The following is a 22,478-nucleotide window of genomic DNA, read 5'->3' as shown; positions in this document are numbered from 1 at the left end:
GCCTGAGGCAGTTTAATATTCAATGCAGTAAAAGGAAGTAGTCAATCTTGTTACATCCAAGACATAATTAACAAAGGATTTCTACCAAAAAGGGAGGGTGAGTGGATACGCAGGACAAAAAGACAACTGGATGGAATAATAATCTTTATTACTTTTACAAATCGAGATGAACTTGTACTAAGACACAGTGCCTGGGGAAAACAGAGGCAGAAAACGGTTGAGTATTCGAGGAACGGAAATCAATTGGCCTGTCCCAACCCCTGAGAAACTGATCCCTCTCCCTGCAACCCATATCCCCTATTGCCATCTCACATTCACTACACCCCACTCTGAAGTGTTTCTCCAGTTCTAAATGCAGTTCCTGCTGCTGTCGCCAAAATGCTCCAAGAGACAAACTCTTCATCCAGCATATCAGTTGTTGAAAACTTCCACTCTGGGTAAGGGAGATGCCTAAAGGATGATGTCCCTTCTGGTCTCCTCAGGCAAATCATGGAGACCTTGGAGTTCACGCAAGCCCTGCAGGGAAGAGTTGGAGTTGGAGACAAAAAGCCTGAACCTAGGTTTCTCTACTGATTTCCTACATTTCTCTTTGTGGTACAACCTCTCTTCCATGCTGTGCCAGAAGCAGCCACTCTCCCCATACCATAGAGCAGCACCTCAGAGAAAAACAGTTCTTGTTAAATCTCAGACCAACGCTGTGGGGCTTTCCTCCCTCCCTTGCTGGGTTCCTGCTCAACATGGTTACTTGGTTCTATCTACTTGGACCAATGAACACGCATAATGCATCACATGCCCCTGTGCCCACCTGAATAGAAAACACACTGGTAACCTCATCCCATTACCTCTAAAACCATCCGGATATTGGCTTTGATCTTGGCAGAATCTTTGGTAAGGGCTTCACTGAGCCTGTTAGAAACAGAAAGGACATGACATATTGAACCTAAGAATAGCTCTTAGACCAATCACGAGGACCACGTGGCAAACTGGGAGGAATTGACTTTTTTTGACGCCTGTGCATACACCTTTGCCCAAGCCTAACTTAATGCAGTGGGACAGGCAAAGCAGTCCAACTTGTTGGAGGCTGGCGGGAGCAAAGCCAGCAGAGGTAGAGCTGGCGGAGGGGGCCACCACATCCAGCTGCTGCTTGGAGCCTTAGGGAGAGGAGGATGCTGGCTGAACCAGCAGGGTGCAGCAGAAGGAAAGAAAATATGTTTCCTTCCACCACCTTTTTTCCGGGCATACCAGCTGCTGAGATGGAGGGCACGGGAGGGAGCCACATGGCACCTGGATATTGTGTCAGCCCACCCCCACCCCGTCGGTCTCTTCTGACACCCCTCTGGAAAGCCCCTTTTTCAGGCCTTCCACCAGCTTCTCTTACACCAGGCTCGGCTTCCTCAGCAGTCCTCCGGCTGAGCCAGCTGGGTCTTGGCTCAGCATGACTGAGCCGGGGTGAGGGGCTTATGCCGGCATAGCCCGGCCGAGCCAGGACCCAGCCAGCTCAGCCAGAGGTCCTCCATATCCAACTTGTCTCAGCTTGGTGTTAATAGCAATTGGATTGCACCCTTAATCTAATGTATGTTTGTTTGAAATTTAAGCTGCACGTAGGAAGGGCAACGTGTGCTTGTTTCCACCTGAGAGTTCTTTCCTGTGGCTGCTTGACTTTTTCTAATATGACATCTATCTATATAAAAATACACATCACACAAACGTTTTAAAAAACTGGAACCTATAAAAGAAACTTGTTTATTTTATTTTGAAAATAAAATAAAAAGAAACGTTTCTGTGACCAGAGAGCAAGGGAAGCATGAAGGGAAACTGTTGTGGCTATGAGTGGCAACTCAGTTGTCCAAATTTCAAGAGCCACCTTTTCATCTTCAGCACAAGCTGCTAACTCTCAAGGATATCCAGCTGACTGAAGTATTTTTAATCCCCCCACCCAAACAAAACATATGTTAAGACTCAACCGTGTCTGGAAACCATTTTAATTGTGGTTTTAATGTAGTTTAGTTTGATTATTTAATTATGTTCCCTTTTGCATTGGGTGTATCAAACTAAGTGTCATTTTTTAAAATTGTAAATCACTTTGAGTGCATTGGCCTGTCAATTAAGACCCAACAGAGCTATACCTTCCATGGGTAGCATGAGGGAGGGGAAGTTGAATTCCTCCTACTCACTCTGTCAGAAGCTTGTTCTTCTTCTCAATGAAGGCAAGCGCTTCAGGAAGCGTCAACTCCACAAAGAACCCATAACCCAGTGCTACAAATATGGTGGATGTGTCTGGCCTGCAGTGAGACAAGGAGTTAAAAATGCCATGGATTTGACACAGCCAAAGGGAAGAAAGAAGACAGACAACAATTCTGCATCCTTATCTAGGGAGGACAGGCTTTAAAGTAATGACTTTAAACTACAGGGAAGTCATTATGAACCATTTCCTAACTACAAGTGTAGTTCAGAAATGGAATGGGCTATTGTCTTATTTTTGTTGTTCTTTTTTACTATCTTTGTAGTTTGGAATACATATTTAAAAGAAATGGAATGAGCTTTCCCAGGAAACTGTGACTCTCTTTTCATAGGGATTTAAATAAAATGCTGGATGTAGTTTGGCCCACTACGAATGTAGTGAAGTATCTGTGTTGTCTTAATTCCTCAAAATGAATTAGAGTTAACTGAACAGTATTCAAGTGCCCTGTAGTGCGATGTAGGGTTATTAATTTAACAGAGAATATGACTACTGTTTTAGTCAAGCCTGCTGGCAAGACCACTTGGGGGGTGGGGGAGGTTATAAAGGTAGAGTGCTGCCCTACTATCTTCACAGCTGGAAAACTTATGAGCATCCCAAGTTTCTGCTTTCCCAAAGGATGTTTCTAGTGGAAGGGCCATTGCTCAGTAGTAGAGCATCTGCTCTGCATGCAGAAGGTCCCAGGTTCAATCCCCTGCATCTCCAGGTGGGGATGGGAAAAAGCCTGAAGCCCTGGAGAGCTACTGCCAGTCAGTGAAAACAATACTGTGCTAGATGGACTGAAGGTCTGAATTGGTAGAAGGCAGCTACCCATGTTCTGCCCTTTCTTGTTAGAGAGAGACTAGGAATACAATGGTGTCTACCCACAATCAGGTTTTGTATGCCCACCGCTATTAAACTGGTAATCTGACAATGATGTGAAATGGTGATAAGCAGAGGCAGGGGATAAAGAGGACCAACGGGTGGAAAGGATCTGTATATTTAAAAGGCAGCAAAATACTCCTGTTTGGTTACATTGAGCTTCCTGCACAAATGCTAAAACCGGGGCTGAAGAGCCATAGTACTTTTTCCAGACTCACTAGGCTCAATTCTGCTCAAAGGGAGACACAATCCCTAGGAACTAGCCCTGGTGGTATTATCACTACTTGACTGGAGAACTGACGGACAACGAACTAGGGAAAGAGCATTTCCCCCACTCCCAGCTCTTTTTTTTTTTTTTCAATAATTTTTATTCAGATTTTCATAATACATACAAGACGAAATCATAAAACATTCAAAGACAAAAAACAAAATCAAAAATAGTTAAACAAAAAAAAAAAAGAAAAAAAAAACAAAAATAAAAAATAAAGAGTAAAATATTGACTTCCCATTTGTCAAAGATCAAATCAGTTATAAGTCTATAATATATAACAATCCTGTCTCTTAAGTCATATTATAAAATCACTTTCCTCCAGTAGTTATCTTACTTAATCATCAAATCTCATAAACATTACTTTATTCTTTCCACAAAAAGTCAAAGAGAGGTTTCAATTCTTTAAGAAATATATCTATCAATTTTTTTTTCCAGATAAGCATATCGATTAATCCATCTCATTACTAATTATGATAATCTTATTGTCATAACCATAGTCAAAATAAACATTTCAATTAATCCATCACATCAGAATCTGTTAGGTTCAGTAATTTCAGTAGCCATTGTTCTATTATCCCTATTAGTTCCATTTTCCATCTTCCATCTTCAGTAGTCTTGTTAAGTCCAGTAATTTCAGTATCCAATCTTCCATTATCAGTATTCCATAATAATCTTGCTGTCAAAGCCATAGTCATATAGTAAGAGTCTGATGGGAATTACCTCTATCCCAAATATTTTCTTGCCATCCATTCTGAATAGGTTGCTGAAATACTGCTGTAAAATCATATCTCTGTTCTTTTTTTCAAAATACACTGGGTCATCTCTTGAAAGTTTTTCCATTGTCACATGGCTGCAGTTAATTCCATAGATTTTCTCTATATTGGGCTCCATCACATCATTCCAGTCCAGAAGATTATCCATGCCATTGATAACTTTATCTCTAGAATCTTCATTAATTTCTTCAGAGATAACATTGAGTTCCAAACAATAGATTTTATTTCTAAAGTCCATAGACTCCAAATCTTGTTCCTGTTCCACGTTTGTTCCAATCTCCGGGATCTCCTCTCTCACAGGGACCCCTGTTCCAGTCTCCAGGGTCTCCTCTCTCACAGGGACCCCTGTTCCAGTCTCCAGGGTCTCCTCTCTCACAAGGACCCCTATGTCTTTAATCTCCTGTGTCTCCAAACAATAGATTTTATTTCTAAAGTCCATAGACTCCAAATCTTTTTCCTGTTCCACGTTTGTTCCAATCTCCGGGGTCTCCTCTCTCACAGGGACCCCTTCCAGGGTCACCTCTCTCACAGGGACCCCTATATCTTTAATCTCCTGCGTCATTTTACTCAATTCAATTTTCAGCTCCTTACAACCCTGTCGCAGGTTTTGTTTCGTTATCTCAATCTCATCCATTATTTTCTGAAACATAGTTATTTCCAGATTCTCAGCCACTTTCTTAATTGCCATTTTAAAAGAAAAATATAGGAAAACCACTTCTTATTTCAGCAACAATTGGGTTAATACTCCAAACTTGGTGACATCACAGTATAAACAGAGCAGACAGCCTTATCTCTCCATGCTTAAGTAAACAAAATGCAGTTCCCAGGATCGAAACAATTAATGGCGGTCGTCAGGAAACAGATTCGTCAAAATAAAATAGACCAAAAAGAGAGTAGTCTCAGACAATATAATATTCTTCAAAATAAAAATCTGGAATAGAAATCCCTCTTCTGTGTATATCTTTAGAATGCAAATCCAGGACAGCTTTTTGCAACAAAAACAGAGATAAGCTATTAATTAGTGAGTAGCAGAGAGAAGTTATGGCTCCCCAGTGAGATGTCAAAAACCGATCAATCTGGCAAATCTCTTTTAAACAGCAACAATTTAAGTCAAGTAAAAGAAAAATATAGAAAGAAGGGTGCTTGCCTGTTAGTGCGTTCTCTCTTAGAAGATAAGATGAACGTTCGCTTTATCAGATAGAGCTTGTTGTTGAAAATCCGTCCCACCTTCGTCGGCTGGACCTCGTCCCATAAATTAATGAGATCTGGTCGTCCCAACAAAAATAGGCTTTGAGGTTAATCTCTTCGTTTCTCCCTACCCGGGAGAAGTTTAATCAGTCAAAAAAAAAAAAATCTGACTGATATATCTGAATAAGCTTCTTTTGAGGCAGGAGCCCGTCTCAAAAGCAGGCACAGGCTAAGTCACCCTTCCCGGAAGTCCCCCCACTCCCAGCTCTTCTCTGTTACCAGCAAGGGAGGAGGAGGAACAAACAGTAGCCAGAAGACTGGGGAAAAAGGAGTCAGACTAGGCCGGCCTCCCACCCACCCACCCAAATTTGATGAACTAATGGCTAGTAAGGAACAAAGAGGATCAGACAGGGCTGGTGTAGATGGCTGGGTATATGAAGGATGTGTGCAGGACAGGAACTTGAAGACATCTTTGCACATTTTAGAGAAGGCAGATTTGGAACTGAGAATGACAACAGCACCAGATCTCCAACAATGGGAAATTTATTATCTTTGAAAGTGCAGTTCTGGCCACAAGATATCATCTTTACAAGAGCAAGCTACCAAAAATGTTCAGATCATTATCGAAAGTTTCTGAAATTGTATGCAGAAGCTGAAACATCCCAGTGTGACCCCTTAGAAACAGGGAAGCCACTGTTTAAAACTCTTCTCAGCCATGACCTCAACTAGATAACCTCAGGCACAATCTCTCAGCTTCAACCTCACATCTGCAATATTGGGATGATACTAGTCTGACCTTATAGTATAGGGCTTATAGGGTTAGTGAAGAATTACTAAGCTAATTTACAGGAAGTGCTTTGAACTCTTACAATGCAGTATAAAAATACTAGGCAGCGTTATTAGCAGGCTATTTTCTTGTTACTTTATGGCAGAGAAGGATAGTGAACAGTAATGGCATGCTTAAGTTAGAAAAAAGAGGGACAGGTTTTTTTGGGGGGGGTCTGTGTTATGGTCCTTGACTCAGGAAACCTTAACTGGATTTCCATTCTTGACTGGAATGTTGCAGCAGCTTTAGACTGTGCTTTATTTTGAATTACAAGAAGGGAATATCTCAACCAAAACTTAGATATTCTCTTTTGTACTATAAACAACCCCAGAGTTGACCTCGAATCTGTAGTGGGTGTGAGCCCATCACCATCACTGCTTTTCTGGTGAATAGTTTTTTTGGGCGGGTTGTTGTTATTGTTGTTTTTGCTTCTTTTGCTGAGGGCCAGTGTGTGTTCACCCTGTTCATGGCCTTGTTCCAGTAGAAATGGAAAGGGGTGGGGAAATATCACTTCAGTCTCCCATCCTTGCATGAGGTGAATGCTAGTGGGAAAACAGCATAAATGTGGCTCTTGTTTTGCAGAATCCCCCCCATCTCAAAACACATTCTTTTTCCTTCTTTCTTTTCTTTTTTGCCCAGAAGAAAGGGTTCTTTTGGAGGCAAGACTGCAACATAACCTCCTTCTGTCCACATCCCCTAAAACACTTTAACATTCTGCTTGTAAATTTGAGCATTATATAGAAATAGCGGGGATTTGCAGGGAAGTGTTCTCAAGGCTCCCAAAGCCAAGAAAAAAACATTCATATTTTTCACCAAAAGGGAGTTGGTTGAAAGAGCTAACTCTTGTTTCAGCTACATGGCTGGGCAGATTATATGAGGAGGTAGGGGGAAGAGAAGGGTACATACAATGAAACATCATGATTTCAAGTCCCTCTCAGTACACTTACTCTGTTTCTTCTCTTACTGATCTCTACCCAAGGTCAAATTTTAGGTCATTGATCCCCAAATTTCTAACAGATGCATTTATTTTTTTCAGAATTAACTGAAGGCATGCCACATTCTTCAGCCCAAAAGGTTTGCTCCTGAAATGGATAGTAGCAAGAACTACCAGCCCTCTACAGGAGCCTCTCTGTGTTTGTCTGCATGAGCAGCCATTCTGGGCATTTTTCCTGTCCAGCCAAAGAAGCGACTCATAGAGACGCAGTGGGCAGCCTCCTCTGTAGGGCACACAGCTTGAAAATTATAGCATTAGACTGTAAGCTCCTTCAACAGGGCCCTGGTTTGTTTTTTAAATGCTGCAATCTGCCCATGTACATTAATGACACTACATAAACACATAATACTCTATGCCCCTTCCCTGGATACATTTCGCCCAGCCTTAAAAACTTGGCTCTTTGGACAGGCCTTTGGGATCTCCGGGGTGGGCTAATTTTTCTGTGATTGTTTATTGTTTCTGATTGCCCTACATAGTTTTACGCCTGCATTAGTGTTGACTGCATTGTATTTTATTCTGTAATTATATTGTATTTTATTGAATTTTAATATGTACGTCGCCTAGAGTGGCTTCGGCCAGATAGGCGACACAAAAATTGAATTTATTATTATTATTATTAATTTTTCATGAAAGTATCAGCAACTGCTTTCCCAAGGGGAAAACACTCACTTCAGCTGAGAGGACAGGCGTTTGGCCTTTCAGAGGCTGAGCTTGAGCTCCTACCCTGCTGCTCCTCCCTTATGCTGAAAGAGCCACCTTTTAACTTCCTGATACCTTCGATGCAGATCGAGCCAATCTTTCTTTTCCATTGCTAGATCCAGTTAGATCTTTGATGCTCCTTGCCAGTTGAAGTCCTTCATAAACTTGCTCACATTCTCTTACAAACAGATCAGGCAGTTCTCATGAATATCATTTATATAGTGTTCAGAGTGTTTCACATAGCTTCCCCCACTAAATCTTATGACAACCCTATGCGGTTTGTATTACTATGCCCATATTATGGATGGGAGTCTAGAACTGAGAGATGGTGGCTTATCTAAAGTCACCTAGTTCGTGGCAGAGGTAAGATTTGAATCAGGAGCTTGTTTACACCCAGCTGTGGTCTTTCTGCTCACAGAGGCTCCGTGCTTTTAACAGCTGCATGACTGGCAGAGATACAGTAGGTATACCTTTCTTGTAATAATGAGGAAAGCTAAATGATCCATTGGGGGAGATTACCCTTACCTCTACAGGAGATTCCTCAGCTTCTTTCAGAAAGCGGCACAATTGGTCTGCGTCATCTGAAGGTATCTGCTTGACTGACACTATAACCAACCCATTTGCTTTCTGATTGTGGCACATAATCTTCTGGACTGAGTGGGATTATCAAGGCACGTGGAAGACACCTGCCTTGTTAAAGAGGATTGGATTAAATAGCCCTCTAGCCCTTTCCAACTTTTATGATTCTGCTATGCCCAATGTCACATTTTTCTCAGATACAAAGAAACTATAAAGGAGGGCTGAGGGCTATATTCCCTCAAGGGGAACCCTTTGGGAGCTACATGCCAGTGGTGGATGGGGCTAGAGGCAAAAGCAGGCACAGCAATGGATGTGACCCTCACCTTTGTACACTGGGTTACATTCCAGACACGAAGAAGCCAGTGGTTTCTACACCCCCATCCAAATAACCCTCCATTCAGGCAAGCATTATCACAGTTCAAAGACAGTCCAAATGGCAAACACACTTGAAGAAGGTGTGGAGCAGGGCTGGCAAGGGATGTGGTGTGGGGAGAATCCTGAGGGCCAGATAAAGAGGCCTGGAAAGAAGGCCTGAGGGTGTCCATCCCGCCATAAAAAATACTTTTTATTCCAAAGACAGGCCTTCACTGAACGCTACAGCATACAGGAAGACAAGAGGAAAGAATGCACAGGGAAATGGGCAAACACATAAGCTCTATCTTTACATTACTCACACTTCTGCATTGACATAGAAATTGCAGCCTAAATCCACTTGAGTTGTCAGCTCCTGGCTTCCTGTCTCCTGAGAGAAAAGGGCAGCAGTTTACAAATCCATCTCTAGGGCAGAACAACTCTTATAATAACTCTTTTATCCTGTTATCCACTACATCTAAACGCCTGCAGCACATTGCCTCCGATCTAGCCAGAATCTTTCAGTGTAAAGTACTGTGAACGGCTTAAATAGGTTTTGAGTTACCTGAAATCGCTCGATAACATTCTTGAGTTGCAGGTACTGAGCAATCTTTTCATAGACCTCCTCCCGCTGCTCCAGAACCTTCCTGGGGAGAAACACCAACAATTGTCTGGAAGCATGAACAGAATGTAGCCTAAGAGCATCACAGACTGGGGGCTTGCATGAGATGGGGTAGTCAGAAGATGGGCTTTGGAAGGGGATACTTTTAAAGGTCACTCACTGGAGATCCCTTTGCAGAACATCACCGATAAAAGCTTCATACTGAAGCACCTTCTCTTGCACCTGCTGCTCACCTAGCATTGCCATAAGATTTCAAGAAGACTATTAATACCAAAGCCTGGAGAAAGAAGAATAGATTAGTAGGAGAAATCAGTCTCTACAGTTGGAGAAGCATCCAGCAAATCGTGAAAAGGTAGTCCTTACAAAACACGATTTACCTGCAAGTGATGCAGTTTTTGTTCAAGTTAAAATGTATGTGCATACACCTATCTTTAACCATTTCCAACATTTATCACACCTCTGTAAATATTTACCCTACTGTTCTTCAGCTCATGGAAACAACTAACAGCCAAGAGAGAGAAAAGAGGAGCTTCGAAGTTGCTTTTACTCTGTGTTGTACAAATTACCGAGTCAACGTCTCCCTCCCTTCCTCCACGACAATGTTTCCTAATTACAAGGCACTAGATTCAAGTTCTATTTCTTAGCCCTAGGACAGGCATGGGATGAATTCCATTGTGGTGCCAGTCCAGCCCCCGCCCCCCAGTGCTTCCGGGGTTATCGGTCATGGAAAAAAACATTCCGATAACCACAGCGCCACAGAGGCAGGAAAACTTAGAATCATTCGCACCTCCTCACTTCCGGCCCCCATCAGAAAGCCTACATTACCAACGGAAACCGAGGGGCTGGAAGGGAGTACTGTGAAGCTAAGAGTCTTTCTTTCTATACGTTTTCGATATTCCCGATAGTGCTTACCTTTCAGAGGTGGACCTCTAATTATCAGGCCCGAAGGGGAACTTACAGAAAACGTGTCTTTACGCCAAAACCTTCCTCTCCATTTTCCCCCACATTGTACGCTTTCATGTAATTTGGATAATTTTTGTTAAGATTTTTGTTGTGTGAATCTAGGAAATATGGCACCGGAAGTGACCCTATTTACTGGGGTCACTTCCGGTCACCTTTCTCCTGAGGCCGGTAGCGGTTTTCCGCCCGTTGCTTTTTATAACTCGGCCTCGACCACGCCGTAGGAGGTCGCATCCCCCACCCCATGGCGGCGCCGGAATTGAGGCTAGACGGCTCAATTCGCTTCTGGGTTTTGCTGCCCGTGGCCTGGATCGCGATCGCGATCGGGATTCTGCGGCTGCGCGTGGCGGGGCTGTTTCGCGGCGAGCGCGTGCTCGGCTGGCCCGAGCAACGGCAAGACACGTGAGCGGCGGGGAGAGCTACGGGAGGCCACGCCCACCCTCCCAGTAGTTTAAATGGTAGTGGTTATAAAATGCAGAATCGAATCACTGGATTGGGCCACCTTAAGGTGGTGTAAATGTGTGTTAAGTTTCATAGACCCCTGAGCTACACCTGACAAAGACGTCTGTGATGAAGCTTCACAGCTTGCATAGTTTTTTAAAATTTTGGCTAGGATCAAGGATACGATTTTGCCCTTCCTCCTTTAAAAAAGGGTGCCCAACATGGCTAACAATCCAGAAAAGTATAAAAACATAAAATCAAAACACAAACCAGCAGCAACAACAGTAAAAAATAACAGCTAACCAAACTCCATATTCCACAAAACAAGCAGTAATAGACCACAGCAATCTGGAGCAGGAATGTTTTGACCTGTTTTCTGATGAAGAGGAAAGACACTGCCAGATATTGAGGGCCGGGCGGGCTAGAAATAAACAATAATAATATTTATTTACTGAATTGGAGTTGATAGACATTGTTGAAGAGAAGGTTCCATAGCCAAGGGTCCACCACTACAAAGTTTATGTCCCTGTTGACCACCAGCCTCAGAGGGAGACAAATCATAGAGCAGATGCTGGAAAAAATGTAAATATGGGGAGCAGGCAACCATTTTAGATGCCGTGGACCAGACCATTTAAAGTTTTAAAGGCCAAAACCAGCCCCTTGCTTATTTCCTTACAATAATTGTTTTAACCATAATGTTTCTCAGATTGGTTCACGATTTTAAAAAATAAAATGTGTAGATGTAAAATGTTTTCCTCACGATGACAGCCCCTGTGAAGTGTATCTAAGCAGTGGAGAAAATACTTTGTGATTCTAGACATCCTGCTGGTCAGAGAAAATCCCTGAGGCAATCTGTTACCATTTTCCTCTGTTTTTTCATTGCCTCCTCCCAAGGCCGTTCCAAGATACTTTCTGTCCCAATTGGCTGTATCACACAAATTGTGTTGTCCCAATTGGCTGTATCACACAAATTGTGAGCCATGCGTTACATACCTACAGCCTATTAGGAAAACCTCACGGAACCGACTTGGTTCATCCATTTCCTTTTCAAAACTGATTTGAGCCATCCTTTCCCCCCTTTCACATTGCAAGAGTAGAAATAAATTGATAATTCTCCCAATGGAGGGATGTAAGAAGTGAAGTCTTTGAAGAATCTGTACTGGGACCTGGGGTTTTTAACTTGTTCGTAAATTACCTGGAGTTAGGGGTGAGCAGTGAGGTGGCCAGGTTTGGTGATGACGCCAAATTTTTCAGGGTCCTAAAAGCAAAGGGATTGTGAAGTGTTCCAAAAGAATTTCTCCAAACTGGGTGAATGGGTAACAAAATGACAAATGCAATTCAGTGTAAGCAAGTGTAAAATGATGCACATTGGGATGAAAAATCCTTTCACATATACGCTCATGGGGTCTGAACCAGGAAAGAGATCGTGGAATCATGATAGATAGCTCAATGAAAATGTTGACCCGATGTGCAGCAACTGTGAAAAGGCAAAATATATGTTAGGGATCATTAGGACAGGGATGGAAAATCAAACTGTCAGTATCATAATGCTATTATAAAATGGTGCAACACCACTTAGAATACCATATGGTTCTAGTTGCTGCAACTCAAAAAGGATATTGCAGAGCTGGAAAAGATTCAAAAAAAGGGCAACCAAATTGATCAAGGGGGCTAGAGCAACTCGCCCTATGAGGAAAGGTTAAAACTTTGTAGGCTTTTAAATTTAGAAAAAAAGGCAAGTAAGGTTGGGCATGATAGAGGCGAATTAAACTATGCATGGTGTGGAGAAGGTGGATAGAGACAGTTTTTCTTCCTCTCTTAATTCTAGATCTTCATTGGAGTTGAATGTTGGAAGATTCAGGACAGAAAAAAAAAGCATTCTTCATACAACACAAACTATGGAATTTGCTACCATGAGATGTAATGGTTGCCAACTTAGACAGCTTTTAAAAAGAGTTAAATTAATCAAGAATAAGGTTATCAGTGGCTGATAGTCCTGACGGCAGTGTATTGCCTCCCGTATTGGAGACAGTATGCTTCAGAATACCAGTTGCTGGGCATCGCAAGTGGGGAGGTTGCTGTTGTATTCATGTCCTGCTTGTAGGCCTGCAGTAGGCATGTGGTTGGTATCCATGATGCTGGATTGGATGGACTTTGGTCTCATCCAGCAGGGCTCTTAATAAGGGTGAAATTCTGGAATTGCGTGATTGCTTTGTTGGTGCACCTAAAAATATCACTGTAAATAGCTGTATTAGAATGTGGGTTGATTGGGGTGGGGATATAAGTAGTCCTGTCTTATTGGTGGTGAGTTTGGTTTGAAAATCTGATCCCACAAAGTACATGATCACTTTTGCTAGTAAAACTATGTTGGACCTACAGTAAAGTGCTCTTTGTCTGTCAGGCAGATTCTGGCTCGTAGCCGCCTCCTGAGAGAAAATGGACGTTTCCTAACTCATCAGGTAAGAGAGAATGTGGGGGCAGCCTCTTATTTAAAGGCTATCACCCCCTCGCGCAGCCTTTGGCAGTGACCTATCTCAGGCTCCTTGGGGAATAGTCCTTCTTGGTAAGTGTAGAGCAGCGATTCCCAACGTGGGCGGTAGTGCCCCCCTGGGGGGCGTTACAGCCTTTCAGGGGGGCGTTGGCGTGACTACAAACTTTAGGGGGGCGTTTGGGTTCATTAGGGGGGCGTTGACATTTGGCGGTCTGATGCGACTGTTGAAGCATTTAAGTTTAATTTTATTTAATACACACATCATTAATTTTTAAACTGTTTCGTCCCCAGTTAGAATGTATTTAATAGTCTCAATTCATGGAAATAACACTATAAATAGTGTGTGCTCTTTACTAGAGAAATTCTGAATAGCGGCCAGTGTCATATCAAGGAATGGGGATATTAGCCACGCCCCGGCACTAGGTAATGTTCCGATGCTGTCTTGAGGGATGTTGGAACCAATCACGAGAGTGTTTGAGAAGCTGGGTGGGTGTATTGGTGGAGGGCGCATTCTTCCAACAGATGAGTGCCGTGTGCAAACGGGTGACGCAGTTATTCGCTGTTTTTCTTCAGGAATGGGACACACTCGCTACCCGTTGTTTCTGTGATGTTTACTTTTCTATAACTATGTATGTATATTAATAAATCATACTAAGAATTCAATGTGTAATCTAAGTGCAATAAAAAGGCATGATAAAAATTATCAGTAATAATCATTGAAAATACCTTCTATGCATTACTCATATTTTAAGGGAAGAATAGGAAGCATTGGCATATACTTAATCTGAGGGGGGTGTTGGGCACAAAAAGATTTTGCAAAGGGGCGTTGGGTCGAAAAAGGTTGGGTAACGCTGGTGTAGAGATATAAACCAGGCAAATTTCACTGTCCACACATGAGCCACTTTGAGTTATGTATTGTGCAGAACACTGGCCCAAGTTTGAAATATTTCCCACATTGGTTCTGTACAGGTGCTAAAGAGATCAGGTCAAGGAGTGAACCAAAAGCCTCATATTGGCTTCTCCAGATCTTAAATACCAGTGTCCTTACTAGGAGAAAATGATTATCTAGGATACAGAGGGAAAACTTATCTGTTCTACAAAGGACTGGAAGGTTAATGCCATTTGCATTACAAAAATGACAAACATGATGGGTACAAAAGCCTAAAGAGATGTCATCTTGATTTAGGGAATATCTCTCTGTCTTATGACCATTACAGGTTTTTTTCATTATAAATAAGCCAGTCTTCTTTACTTTAAGTAAAAATTGATTGGGCCACCACCAGAGGAGGTAAACTCACCTCCAAGGGCAGTATCCAGCCCATAGGCTGTGAGTTGGTCATCTCTAGTCTAAAAGGAGAAGATGAAGAATGCAGGAGTGTTAACCTGAATGTCTAAGCCAATCCTCTCCTCTTCACAGTCGGTCCTTACAAGTGTGACAATGCTTTCTCTCCACAGCTGAGGGGGTAGGCATTCCCTTTTAGATTTTCTGATAAGCTTAGCCACGGGGTGGGGAACCTCCCTCCAGATGCTGTTGGACTCTAACTCCCATCAGCAACACACAGCTAGTATGGCCAATAGATGATGGGAATTGTAGTCCAGCAACATCTGGACTTAGCGTATGGATTAAGATCAGAACCACTTGGTTCATGGAAGTGTTTGTTTAGTTTGGTTGCTTGCCTGAACAAGTGATACTAGGGTTTGACTAACAGGAGTAAAATGTGATTCTTCCCCTCTCCCCAGTGAATTTCCTTTGTAGCTCTGACTTGGCATTCACAGAAACTAGTGTTGAATGCAAGGGCAGTTCTTAAGGGTGGGGATTGGGATTATTAATCAAGAACACCAGTATCTTTGCTGGAAGGATGAAAAAGTGACCCTAGTAAATGCTCTGTGAGATGCGCCTTTGTTGTTGTTTTAAATACATTTTTTGCAATGCAAATGTAAATATATAGAAAGGCAAGCCTCTGAACCTCTCCTGTCTTCACCTACCCTGCCCCAACCCAGAAATGGCACCCCGATAAAGTAGTGACCGAGACTGCGGTCCAACATGTGCTTTCCTGGAAGAAGTACGTTTCACTGAAGACTGAACTGAGTGGGACTTAACTTCAGAGTAAATATGCTTAGGATTGGGCTGAAAGAGACTAAAACCCCCAGTTCAAATCTGCCATGAATTCAGTAGGTGACTTGGGGGCAGTCTAAGATGCTGACCTACCCTGTAAAGGAGGGGTGGGGGAACCTCTGGTTTGGCAGATGTTGATGGACTCTAGCGCTCACCATCCTCACCCATCATAGCTGATGGTCAGGGATGATGGGAGTTGTAGTCCAGCATCATCTGGAAGGCCACAGGTTCCTTTTCCTTAATGTAAGATATTGTAAGAATTATCAAGATAACTCATATGAAGCCCTTTCATCCATTTAAAAGGGTTAATTTAATCTCAGCTTTTATGGCCTTCTGTATTTTCCCAGGGCTTCCTCATGCGTAAGCATCACTTCAATAATCCTGAGAGTGGTTTCTTCCGCAAAACCAAGCGTAAGGTACAGCCCCGAAACCCATTGACAGGTAACAACAGCTTGGGAGTGTGAATGATGGCTGTGCAAAGGGACAGCGGAAGCGGTCTGCAAATGCTGTGTTCAAATCTTCCCTAGGCCATGAATTTGGTAGGTGGCTTTAGGAAAGCTGTTCTCCTTCCACCCTGTTCTGCTCCCTCCACAATACAGGGATAAAACTGAGCACTACTTTACAGGACGGTCACAAGGACTGTGGAGATAATGTATGTGAAGCCCTTTGGCATATTTATTAAGTTAAGGACTTCATGCTGGTGTACATGGGGTAAACACATTTTATCCTTACAACAACCCTGTGGGGTAAATTTGAGAGAGGGAGGCTGACCTGCTGAAGGTGATGCAGTGGGATTCAGGGCTAAGCAGCACAGGAAAGTTGCCTTATACTGAGTTAGATTATGGATCCCTCTAGCTCAGTATTTTCTCTGCCTGGCAATGGCTCTCCAGAGTTTCAGACAGGAGTTGTTCCCAGCCTTCCCTAGAGATACTGAGAATTGAAGTTGGGATCTTTTGCATACGAAACGTGTGATCTGTCTCTGAAGCTGTGACCCTTCCCTTCAGGGCATTACCCTGTGACTGTGCATTCATTCATTCATCTGGGTTTGGTGGGTAGGAGCTGTCAAGGCTAGTTCTGGCAGAGGTCTTTCTTAGCCCTGTCGGGAGGCCAAGGAGGGATCAAAGCTAGAGCCTTATACACACAGAGCAGGTTCGGCCACTAAGCAGTGGCTTCTTCCCCTTTGTGCTCCTTCTCTTCCATCTGATATATGCATCCTTCCTTCTTTCTGCCACAGACTCTGGCTTGGTATCGCCTTTCCTACCCAGACACCTCACTTCTTCTCTCTGCTCTGACCTAGACAAAGGGGGAAGATAACCCAATCCATCCAAAAACATGGATGCATTGTCTCTTGCAAGTGCTCCTCTATGCTCTTTCAGCCTTCCACTCAGTGTTGTCATCACCTGGAATAAGGGAGAAATAGGGCTGCTAGCCTGCAGGTTGCTCACCCCTTTGTACAATAGGGCTGGTGTCCACAAACAGTGCCCGATTTACCTGAAGGCGTCGCCAGCCCTATATTCGAATAGACACCAGCCTTTTAATTCAGAGCTGCGAGCACTCCGTGCTGCTATTTATTCTGTGCCAACGTGGTGCACATTGTGCAAGAGCTGGGTTCTGTGATCTGTATATAAATTATGCAAATTAAGCACCCTTCCCTTGTTTTGTATAATCTGATCCAATTCACCTAGAAAAGAGAAGATATATGCAGAGGCAGGGCATTGAGACGGTACCCTACCAGCCGTGGGAAATCTTCAGACAGTCCCCAGCCCACTGGTATCTGAGATTTCTACGGTACTTATATTATCCATACGCAGCCATTGGGACTAGACACTTGCTTTCAAAATAAGAAATGAAGGCAGAGATTAGCATAAATCTGAATTCTGTGCCTGTCACATCCTTCTGTGGCTTTTCTGCTCCTGCTGAATTCCAGCGTGCACACACTCCTCTTTGAATTCTATCTCTCTCTCTTCCAGATCCTACCATGGTCATGGAGATGATGAAGGGCAATCTTGTCAATGTGCTGCCTATGATCCTCATTGGAGGCTGGATCAATTGGGCCTTCTCTGGCTTTGTGGCTAGTGAGTGAGAGGAGAATCACGTGGGCATGAAAACTGCAGGGAGATTCCGTGATAGAGCCTCCTGTTTCATTGTGCAGTAGGGGATGAGGATCCTGTGGCCTTCCAGGTGTTACTGGGCTACATCTCCCATCACCCCTGACCTTTGGCCATGCTGGCTGGGCTGATGGGAGTTTGAGTCCATCAGGCAGGGCTGCAGGATCCCCATCCCCAGTGAACAGTTTTAGTGTTCTTGGATGTGGTGCTTGTTGACTTTGTTTTTAAATCTGTAAGCTGCTTTGAATTTTTTGCAGGAAAAGCAGATAGAGAAATATTTTAAAATAATATTTAGAGATCATTTTAGAGACCAAAGCTCCTGTTACCAAGTTGCATTCTTCCAGGGTGTTTCACAGTTGTTTGCTCAGCTTCCCTGTGAAGTAGGCCATTGTAGTTGTCTGTGTGTGTTTTTCAGATGTGAGAACCTGGGCTGATGGGAGCTTGCTTGCAGCTAGACAGTGTAGCTATGAACTAGGAAGACCCCAGTTCAAATCTCACCTGTGCCATGAACTCTTAGGAAAGTGACCATCCTACAACCTCTTTCCCTGCCATCCACCCCAGTCGTTTATAACATAGGGATAGTAATATTGACTTACCTTGCAGGGTTGTTGTAAAGATTCCTGTGATGATGTATCTTTTAGGTCCTGTAAGCTGTTCCTTTTGCATACCAAGGGCCTTTAGCTTGGGATTGGAGCCTTTTAAGCCCATCTGTGCAAGACAGGAGGGAGCTGTAGATTAGGGATGGAGCAGCCTTTTTTGAGGGAGGAGGGTTGGGGATGGTGGGGCAGAAGAGTTTGGGGGTGGGACCAGTTCTAACCCCTTTCCCTCCTAACCCCCCAGCCAAGGTTCCCTTTCCCCTGACCCTGCGGTTCAAGCCCATGCTGCAGCGTGGAATTAACCTGCCTTCCCTGGACCCCTCTTGGTAAGCACCTGTCTGCCCCCAGGCCTAGCCAGGCCCTTGATGGGTTTGGTGAGAGGGTGATGTGGGCTCTGGTCCTGGGTTCCCCCCATGAGACTGGGGGCCAGGAAGGCTCCCAGTGATAATTACCAACAGTTGTTTTCCCTCCCAGGGTGAGTGCAGCCTCCTGGTATTTCCTCAATGTTTTTGGCCTCCGCCGAATGAACAACCTCATCCTAGAGGAGGAGACTGGTAAGAGATACCTTGGGGGAAGTGTTGGGCTTGCAGGCAGGCGGGGGTTGTCTTCTGCGGGATATACCACTTCAGGTTGCAGATTCTTTCTTTACAGCTTGAATTCAGTTTAAATTCAGTGCTGAATACAAACTCCACTTCTGGCAGAGATCAGCTGTGCTCATGAGCCCCAATTGTTCTTTTGCAGCTGCAGTTTTACCTGCCCCACACCCAACATAATCTGACATCAGGTGTGGGGCAGGTGAGTGCGGCTGTGAGAAAATGGCCTCGTGGGCCATATTAGGATCCCTGGTAGGCCTCACTTGGTTTGCAGGCCAGAGGTGCTCCATAACTGGTATAGGGGAAAACACACCCTCTGGCCATGAAGCCATCCTTCCCTATTTGGCTTTGCTTAGTGTATCCTCTAAGCCAGAGGTGGCTACCCTCTGGATCGCCAGGTGTTGCTGGACTACATATCTCATTGTCCCTGAACATCAGCTGTGTTGGCTGGAGCTGATGGAAGATAGTGTCCAACAATAGTGACAGGGCCATATGTTTCCCCATCCCTGTGCTATGGTTTCCAGATAGTCTCTGGCTCCAGTCACCTCAAATAAACACTGCCTAGAAGGAAGGTGTGTGCATATTGGGAGATCAGAAAACATAACTGAGGAGTCCTCTACCCACTGATACACATGGGTCTCCCTCCCTCCTAGCTAACTTGTACAGAATCTCACAGGCTCCTAAGGTTTGTAAACATTTTTGCACCCCTGTTCAGAGTTCTGTGTGCTTCATGTAGCATTGAGATGGCTGTTTTGAGTAACTAGCTCAGAACAAGGCATCCTTAGAATCACAGTTGTCCTTAAAAAAAATGAAAGCAGGTTTCCAGCCTTTATGATTACAAGGAAAATATTTCAGAGGTACTGTATAGTCATGTTGGTTTGTTCTAGCAAAAGCAACAGTCTTGTGACACTTTTAAACTGAACAGATTTATTGTGGCACAAGCTTTAATGAACTAGAGCCTACTTTGCCCGGTGCATGAAGCATTATCCTGAATGGCAGGTATATCTAAGGTGCCTCTGATACTTTGAAACCATGGAAGGTTTTCTAGTGGTCACATGTTGGAATTTGATTGCCCTGTACAGCCACTCAATCCCAACCTCTGTGGCCACTCTACCTTTTACCATTCCACTGTTGCACTGTAGGTCAATTACAGAGGAACAGTTGTCAAAATAAACTTGTGCTCATATAGAGTTTGCACTTAGTCCAATGTGGCTGATCTGTTAGCAGCCAACAGTGAGCTCAATATTGCATGACTTTCATTTGCATGTTGTGAACTTGCAGAATATGTTTGCTTGCAGCTTGGTTTGAACTAGTTTTCCTTCTCACCAATTTTCACATAACATTCTCTTGTCAGCTGCAGAGCAGAACCATCTGCTGCTGCGGGATCAGTTCCTGGGCCCAGCTGTGCCTGCTCCACCTGACCCTAACAAGGCCTTCAAGGTAATGCCCTAGTTTTATTTTCATAGTGGTTTCACGTAGATGAATGTGTGATAAGATTAGGTGGAATCTGTTTGGCTTGTGTACAGAAACGGATTGGCACGATTGTATCTTATTTGCAAGGCTACATCTGTGCTTCTCCAGCTGCTGTCCATGTATAGGGTCTCTGTTCTGTCATAGTGAAACTAGTGGGAATAGCATCTTTAACATGTGTGCTAGAAAATCTCTATTTAAAGGGGGGGGGAGAAATGGCCCTCCAGGTATTTTTGGATTCCAACTCCCATCAGCCCCATCTTTCCCAGACAGCATGGCCATTGGTCAGAGATGCTGAGTTGGAGATGGTTTCCTTGCCAACTTAAATCTTGCTTTTTGCCATAAGCTACCCTCCCATCATCTATATCAGGTAGATAACACTAATCTTTCTATTGGATTTTTGTAAAAATTATCCTTATAATGAGCATGGAACACTGTGAAAGTTAAAGGCTGTGCAATATTGATGCTGTTTAATTGGAAGCTCTGGTCTGTGATCCTGCCAGGTTTACCTCAGTGTAAATGCTGTTGATGTTGGTGGCATTTGTGCATGTAACTGCACAAGGATTGCTGCTTGATGTATACGTTTTCTATTTCTCCAGCAATAGGCTTAAGGGTAACTGGCTCTTTTTTCTCTTTCTTCAGGCTGAATGGGAAGCTTTAGAGCTGGTTTCTCACTGCTGGGCTCTACAAGATGTAGAAGAACAGCTGATGTCACAGGATCTCAAGCTGACAGGAATGTTTGGGCCCAGCTGATCCTATCCTCCTGTGATAACTGTACGCCACTGTCCAATGAGACAACAGTGTGCACAAAAGACCCTCCCACCTTGTTGGAAGGTGGAAGAGGATCAGCTTTCCTGCATGATATGCATGGAGTGGCTTTTGTCTTTAGAAGCATGGAGTTCCAGAAAGGAGCTTGAAGTACGTACAGCAACCCTTGTCTGTGGCCAGAGCAGCAGGTGGTAGCCTTTTCCATTGGCTCTGGGTGTCTGAAGTGTGGTGTGTGTGTGGGTAGCTGGAGCCCACAGGATGACAAAAAGCTACAGAGAAAAAAGGCAGGTGTGCCAGTCTGAGGTGTGTGTAGGTTGTATCACTATTAAAACCGAGGCAGCTGCCAACTATTCTTGCTTCACTGTCCTTCTGTATCTGGTGGCAGACCCCACCCCCCAAGACAAGCAGTACATTGAAAGAACTCTTCTCTAGGCAGAAGGGAGCACCCCCATCTTTACAGGAAAAGGGAGAGCTAGGCAGAAAATGGGATGGTCTGTATGCTGAGGGCAGGGGCAGCACAACTTAGGCGCCATTTATAACGTGGCAACAGGTTGAACTCAAACCTAGAGAACACCAGTAACTCCTTCTCCAAGTTGAATAGGCTATGGAGCACGACTGGATGCCTCCAGACCCCCACGTTTCACCCCATCTTGCATTTTGGACCTACTCTGTCCATCTGGTCCCGTCCTTCATTTTTCTCTTCCAAAAGATAATCGCACCCCAGCAGTGCATACAAGCCTCCACTTTTGAGTTGCAGTCCAGAAGCTGAAGCCTTCTCTTGTGGTTACCTCTGTCCTTGCTAGGCTGAGATGCTTCTCTTCTACATGGGGACAGATATATCAGTGAAGCCTGCCAACTGCCCCCAAAGGGGGACAGACCACTGCCAAGCCATTCAGCATGCAAAGAGCATGAGATCTTGAGCCTGCCAGGGAAGTGTGTTTCAGCTGTATTGGCAAGACTGCTGTACGTCATTCAAAATAAGGACATCATAACCATGTGCCTGTGCATCCCTCTCTGCCAGTGCTCCTTTAGCTGTAACAGAGACCAGATTTGCTGGATTTATTTGTATGGCATTTTACTGCCAGCCAGCCTCTGTTGCCATTGATTTTCCTTACCCAGCCCTCATTAGTGCAGATATCAAAAACAGTACAATGAAGGCCAAAAGCCTACTACGATTCATACCTGCTAGAACACTGCTCTCCTACAACGGCTAGGGACCTTCGACTTGTAAAATAAATCTCTACCCGATAGAGGTATGTTCTTCTGAGAGAGAGCCGATCATTCTCTCTATTCCCACATGTGGGTATAATTGTGATGTGACATAACCTGGCCCTGTTTGTTTAATTTATATCCCACCTTTCCTCCCAGGAGCCCAGTGGCAGGAGAATGCTATAGATACTAGCACCGGGGCCTGATCCACCAGATTACACTCTGACGTGGAAGAGGAAGAAAATGAGGCTTTGAAAGCAGAGGTAGCCAGCATGGTGCCAGCCTATCAGGCCACTGGGCAGGGGATTGGGGGGAGTTGTAGT

At 44.0% G+C, this 22,478-nt stretch overlaps 2 protein-coding genes across 8 annotated transcripts; one reads left to right on the top strand and one right to left on the bottom strand.

The window, feature by feature from the left end:
- Positions 1-131: 131 nt before the first annotated feature.
- Positions 132-10,622, bottom strand: UXT (ubiquitously expressed prefoldin like chaperone). 4 transcript variants are annotated; one of them, XM_061614443.1, is made up of 7 exons: positions 10,316-10,622; positions 9,564-9,680; positions 9,347-9,428; positions 9,105-9,172; positions 2,175-2,282; positions 843-906; positions 132-516 (listed from the first exon to the last, which is right to left on the bottom strand). In XM_061614443.1, the coding sequence occupies exons 2-7, from the start codon at positions 9,647-9,649 to the stop codon at positions 451-453; spliced, it is 474 nt and encodes a 157-aa protein (XP_061470427.1). In that variant the 5' UTR covers positions 9,650-9,680; positions 10,316-10,622; the 3' UTR covers positions 132-450. The 4 variants fall into 4 exon arrangements, with proteins under 4 accessions (XP_061470427.1, XP_061470424.1, XP_061470425.1 ...); XM_061614440.1 differs by lacking the exon at positions 10,316-10,622 and adding an exon at positions 9,781-10,140; XM_061614441.1 differs by lacking the exon at positions 10,316-10,622 and adding an exon at positions 9,877-10,140.
- Positions 10,523-21,303, top strand: LOC133379339 (ER membrane protein complex subunit 3-like). 4 transcript variants are annotated; one of them, XM_061614437.1, is made up of 9 exons: positions 10,672-10,821; positions 12,633-12,724; positions 13,206-13,263; positions 15,759-15,852; positions 17,382-17,486; positions 18,360-18,441; positions 18,590-18,669; positions 20,063-20,148; positions 20,821-21,303. In XM_061614437.1, the coding sequence occupies exons 1-9, from the start codon at positions 10,819-10,821 to the stop codon at positions 20,929-20,931; spliced, it is 711 nt and encodes a 236-aa protein (XP_061470421.1). In that variant the 5' UTR covers positions 10,672-10,818; the 3' UTR covers positions 20,932-21,303. The 4 variants fall into 4 exon arrangements, with proteins under 4 accessions (XP_061470422.1, XP_061470420.1, XP_061470423.1 ...); XM_061614438.1 differs by lacking the exon at positions 12,633-12,724 and having other exon boundaries at positions 10,523-10,765; positions 15,759-15,771; XM_061614436.1 differs by lacking the exon at positions 12,633-12,724 and having other exon boundaries at positions 10,523-10,765.
- The last annotated feature ends 1,175 nt before the right edge of the window (positions 21,304-22,478 follow it).

Source organism: Rhineura floridana, chromosome 3, assembly GCF_030035675.1.
Source record: "Rhineura floridana isolate rRhiFlo1 chromosome 3, rRhiFlo1.hap2, whole genome shotgun sequence".
Taxonomy (NCBI): domain Eukaryota; kingdom Metazoa; phylum Chordata; class Lepidosauria; order Squamata; family Rhineuridae; genus Rhineura; species Rhineura floridana.
This window is presented reverse-complemented; position numbering and strand designations above follow the sequence as displayed.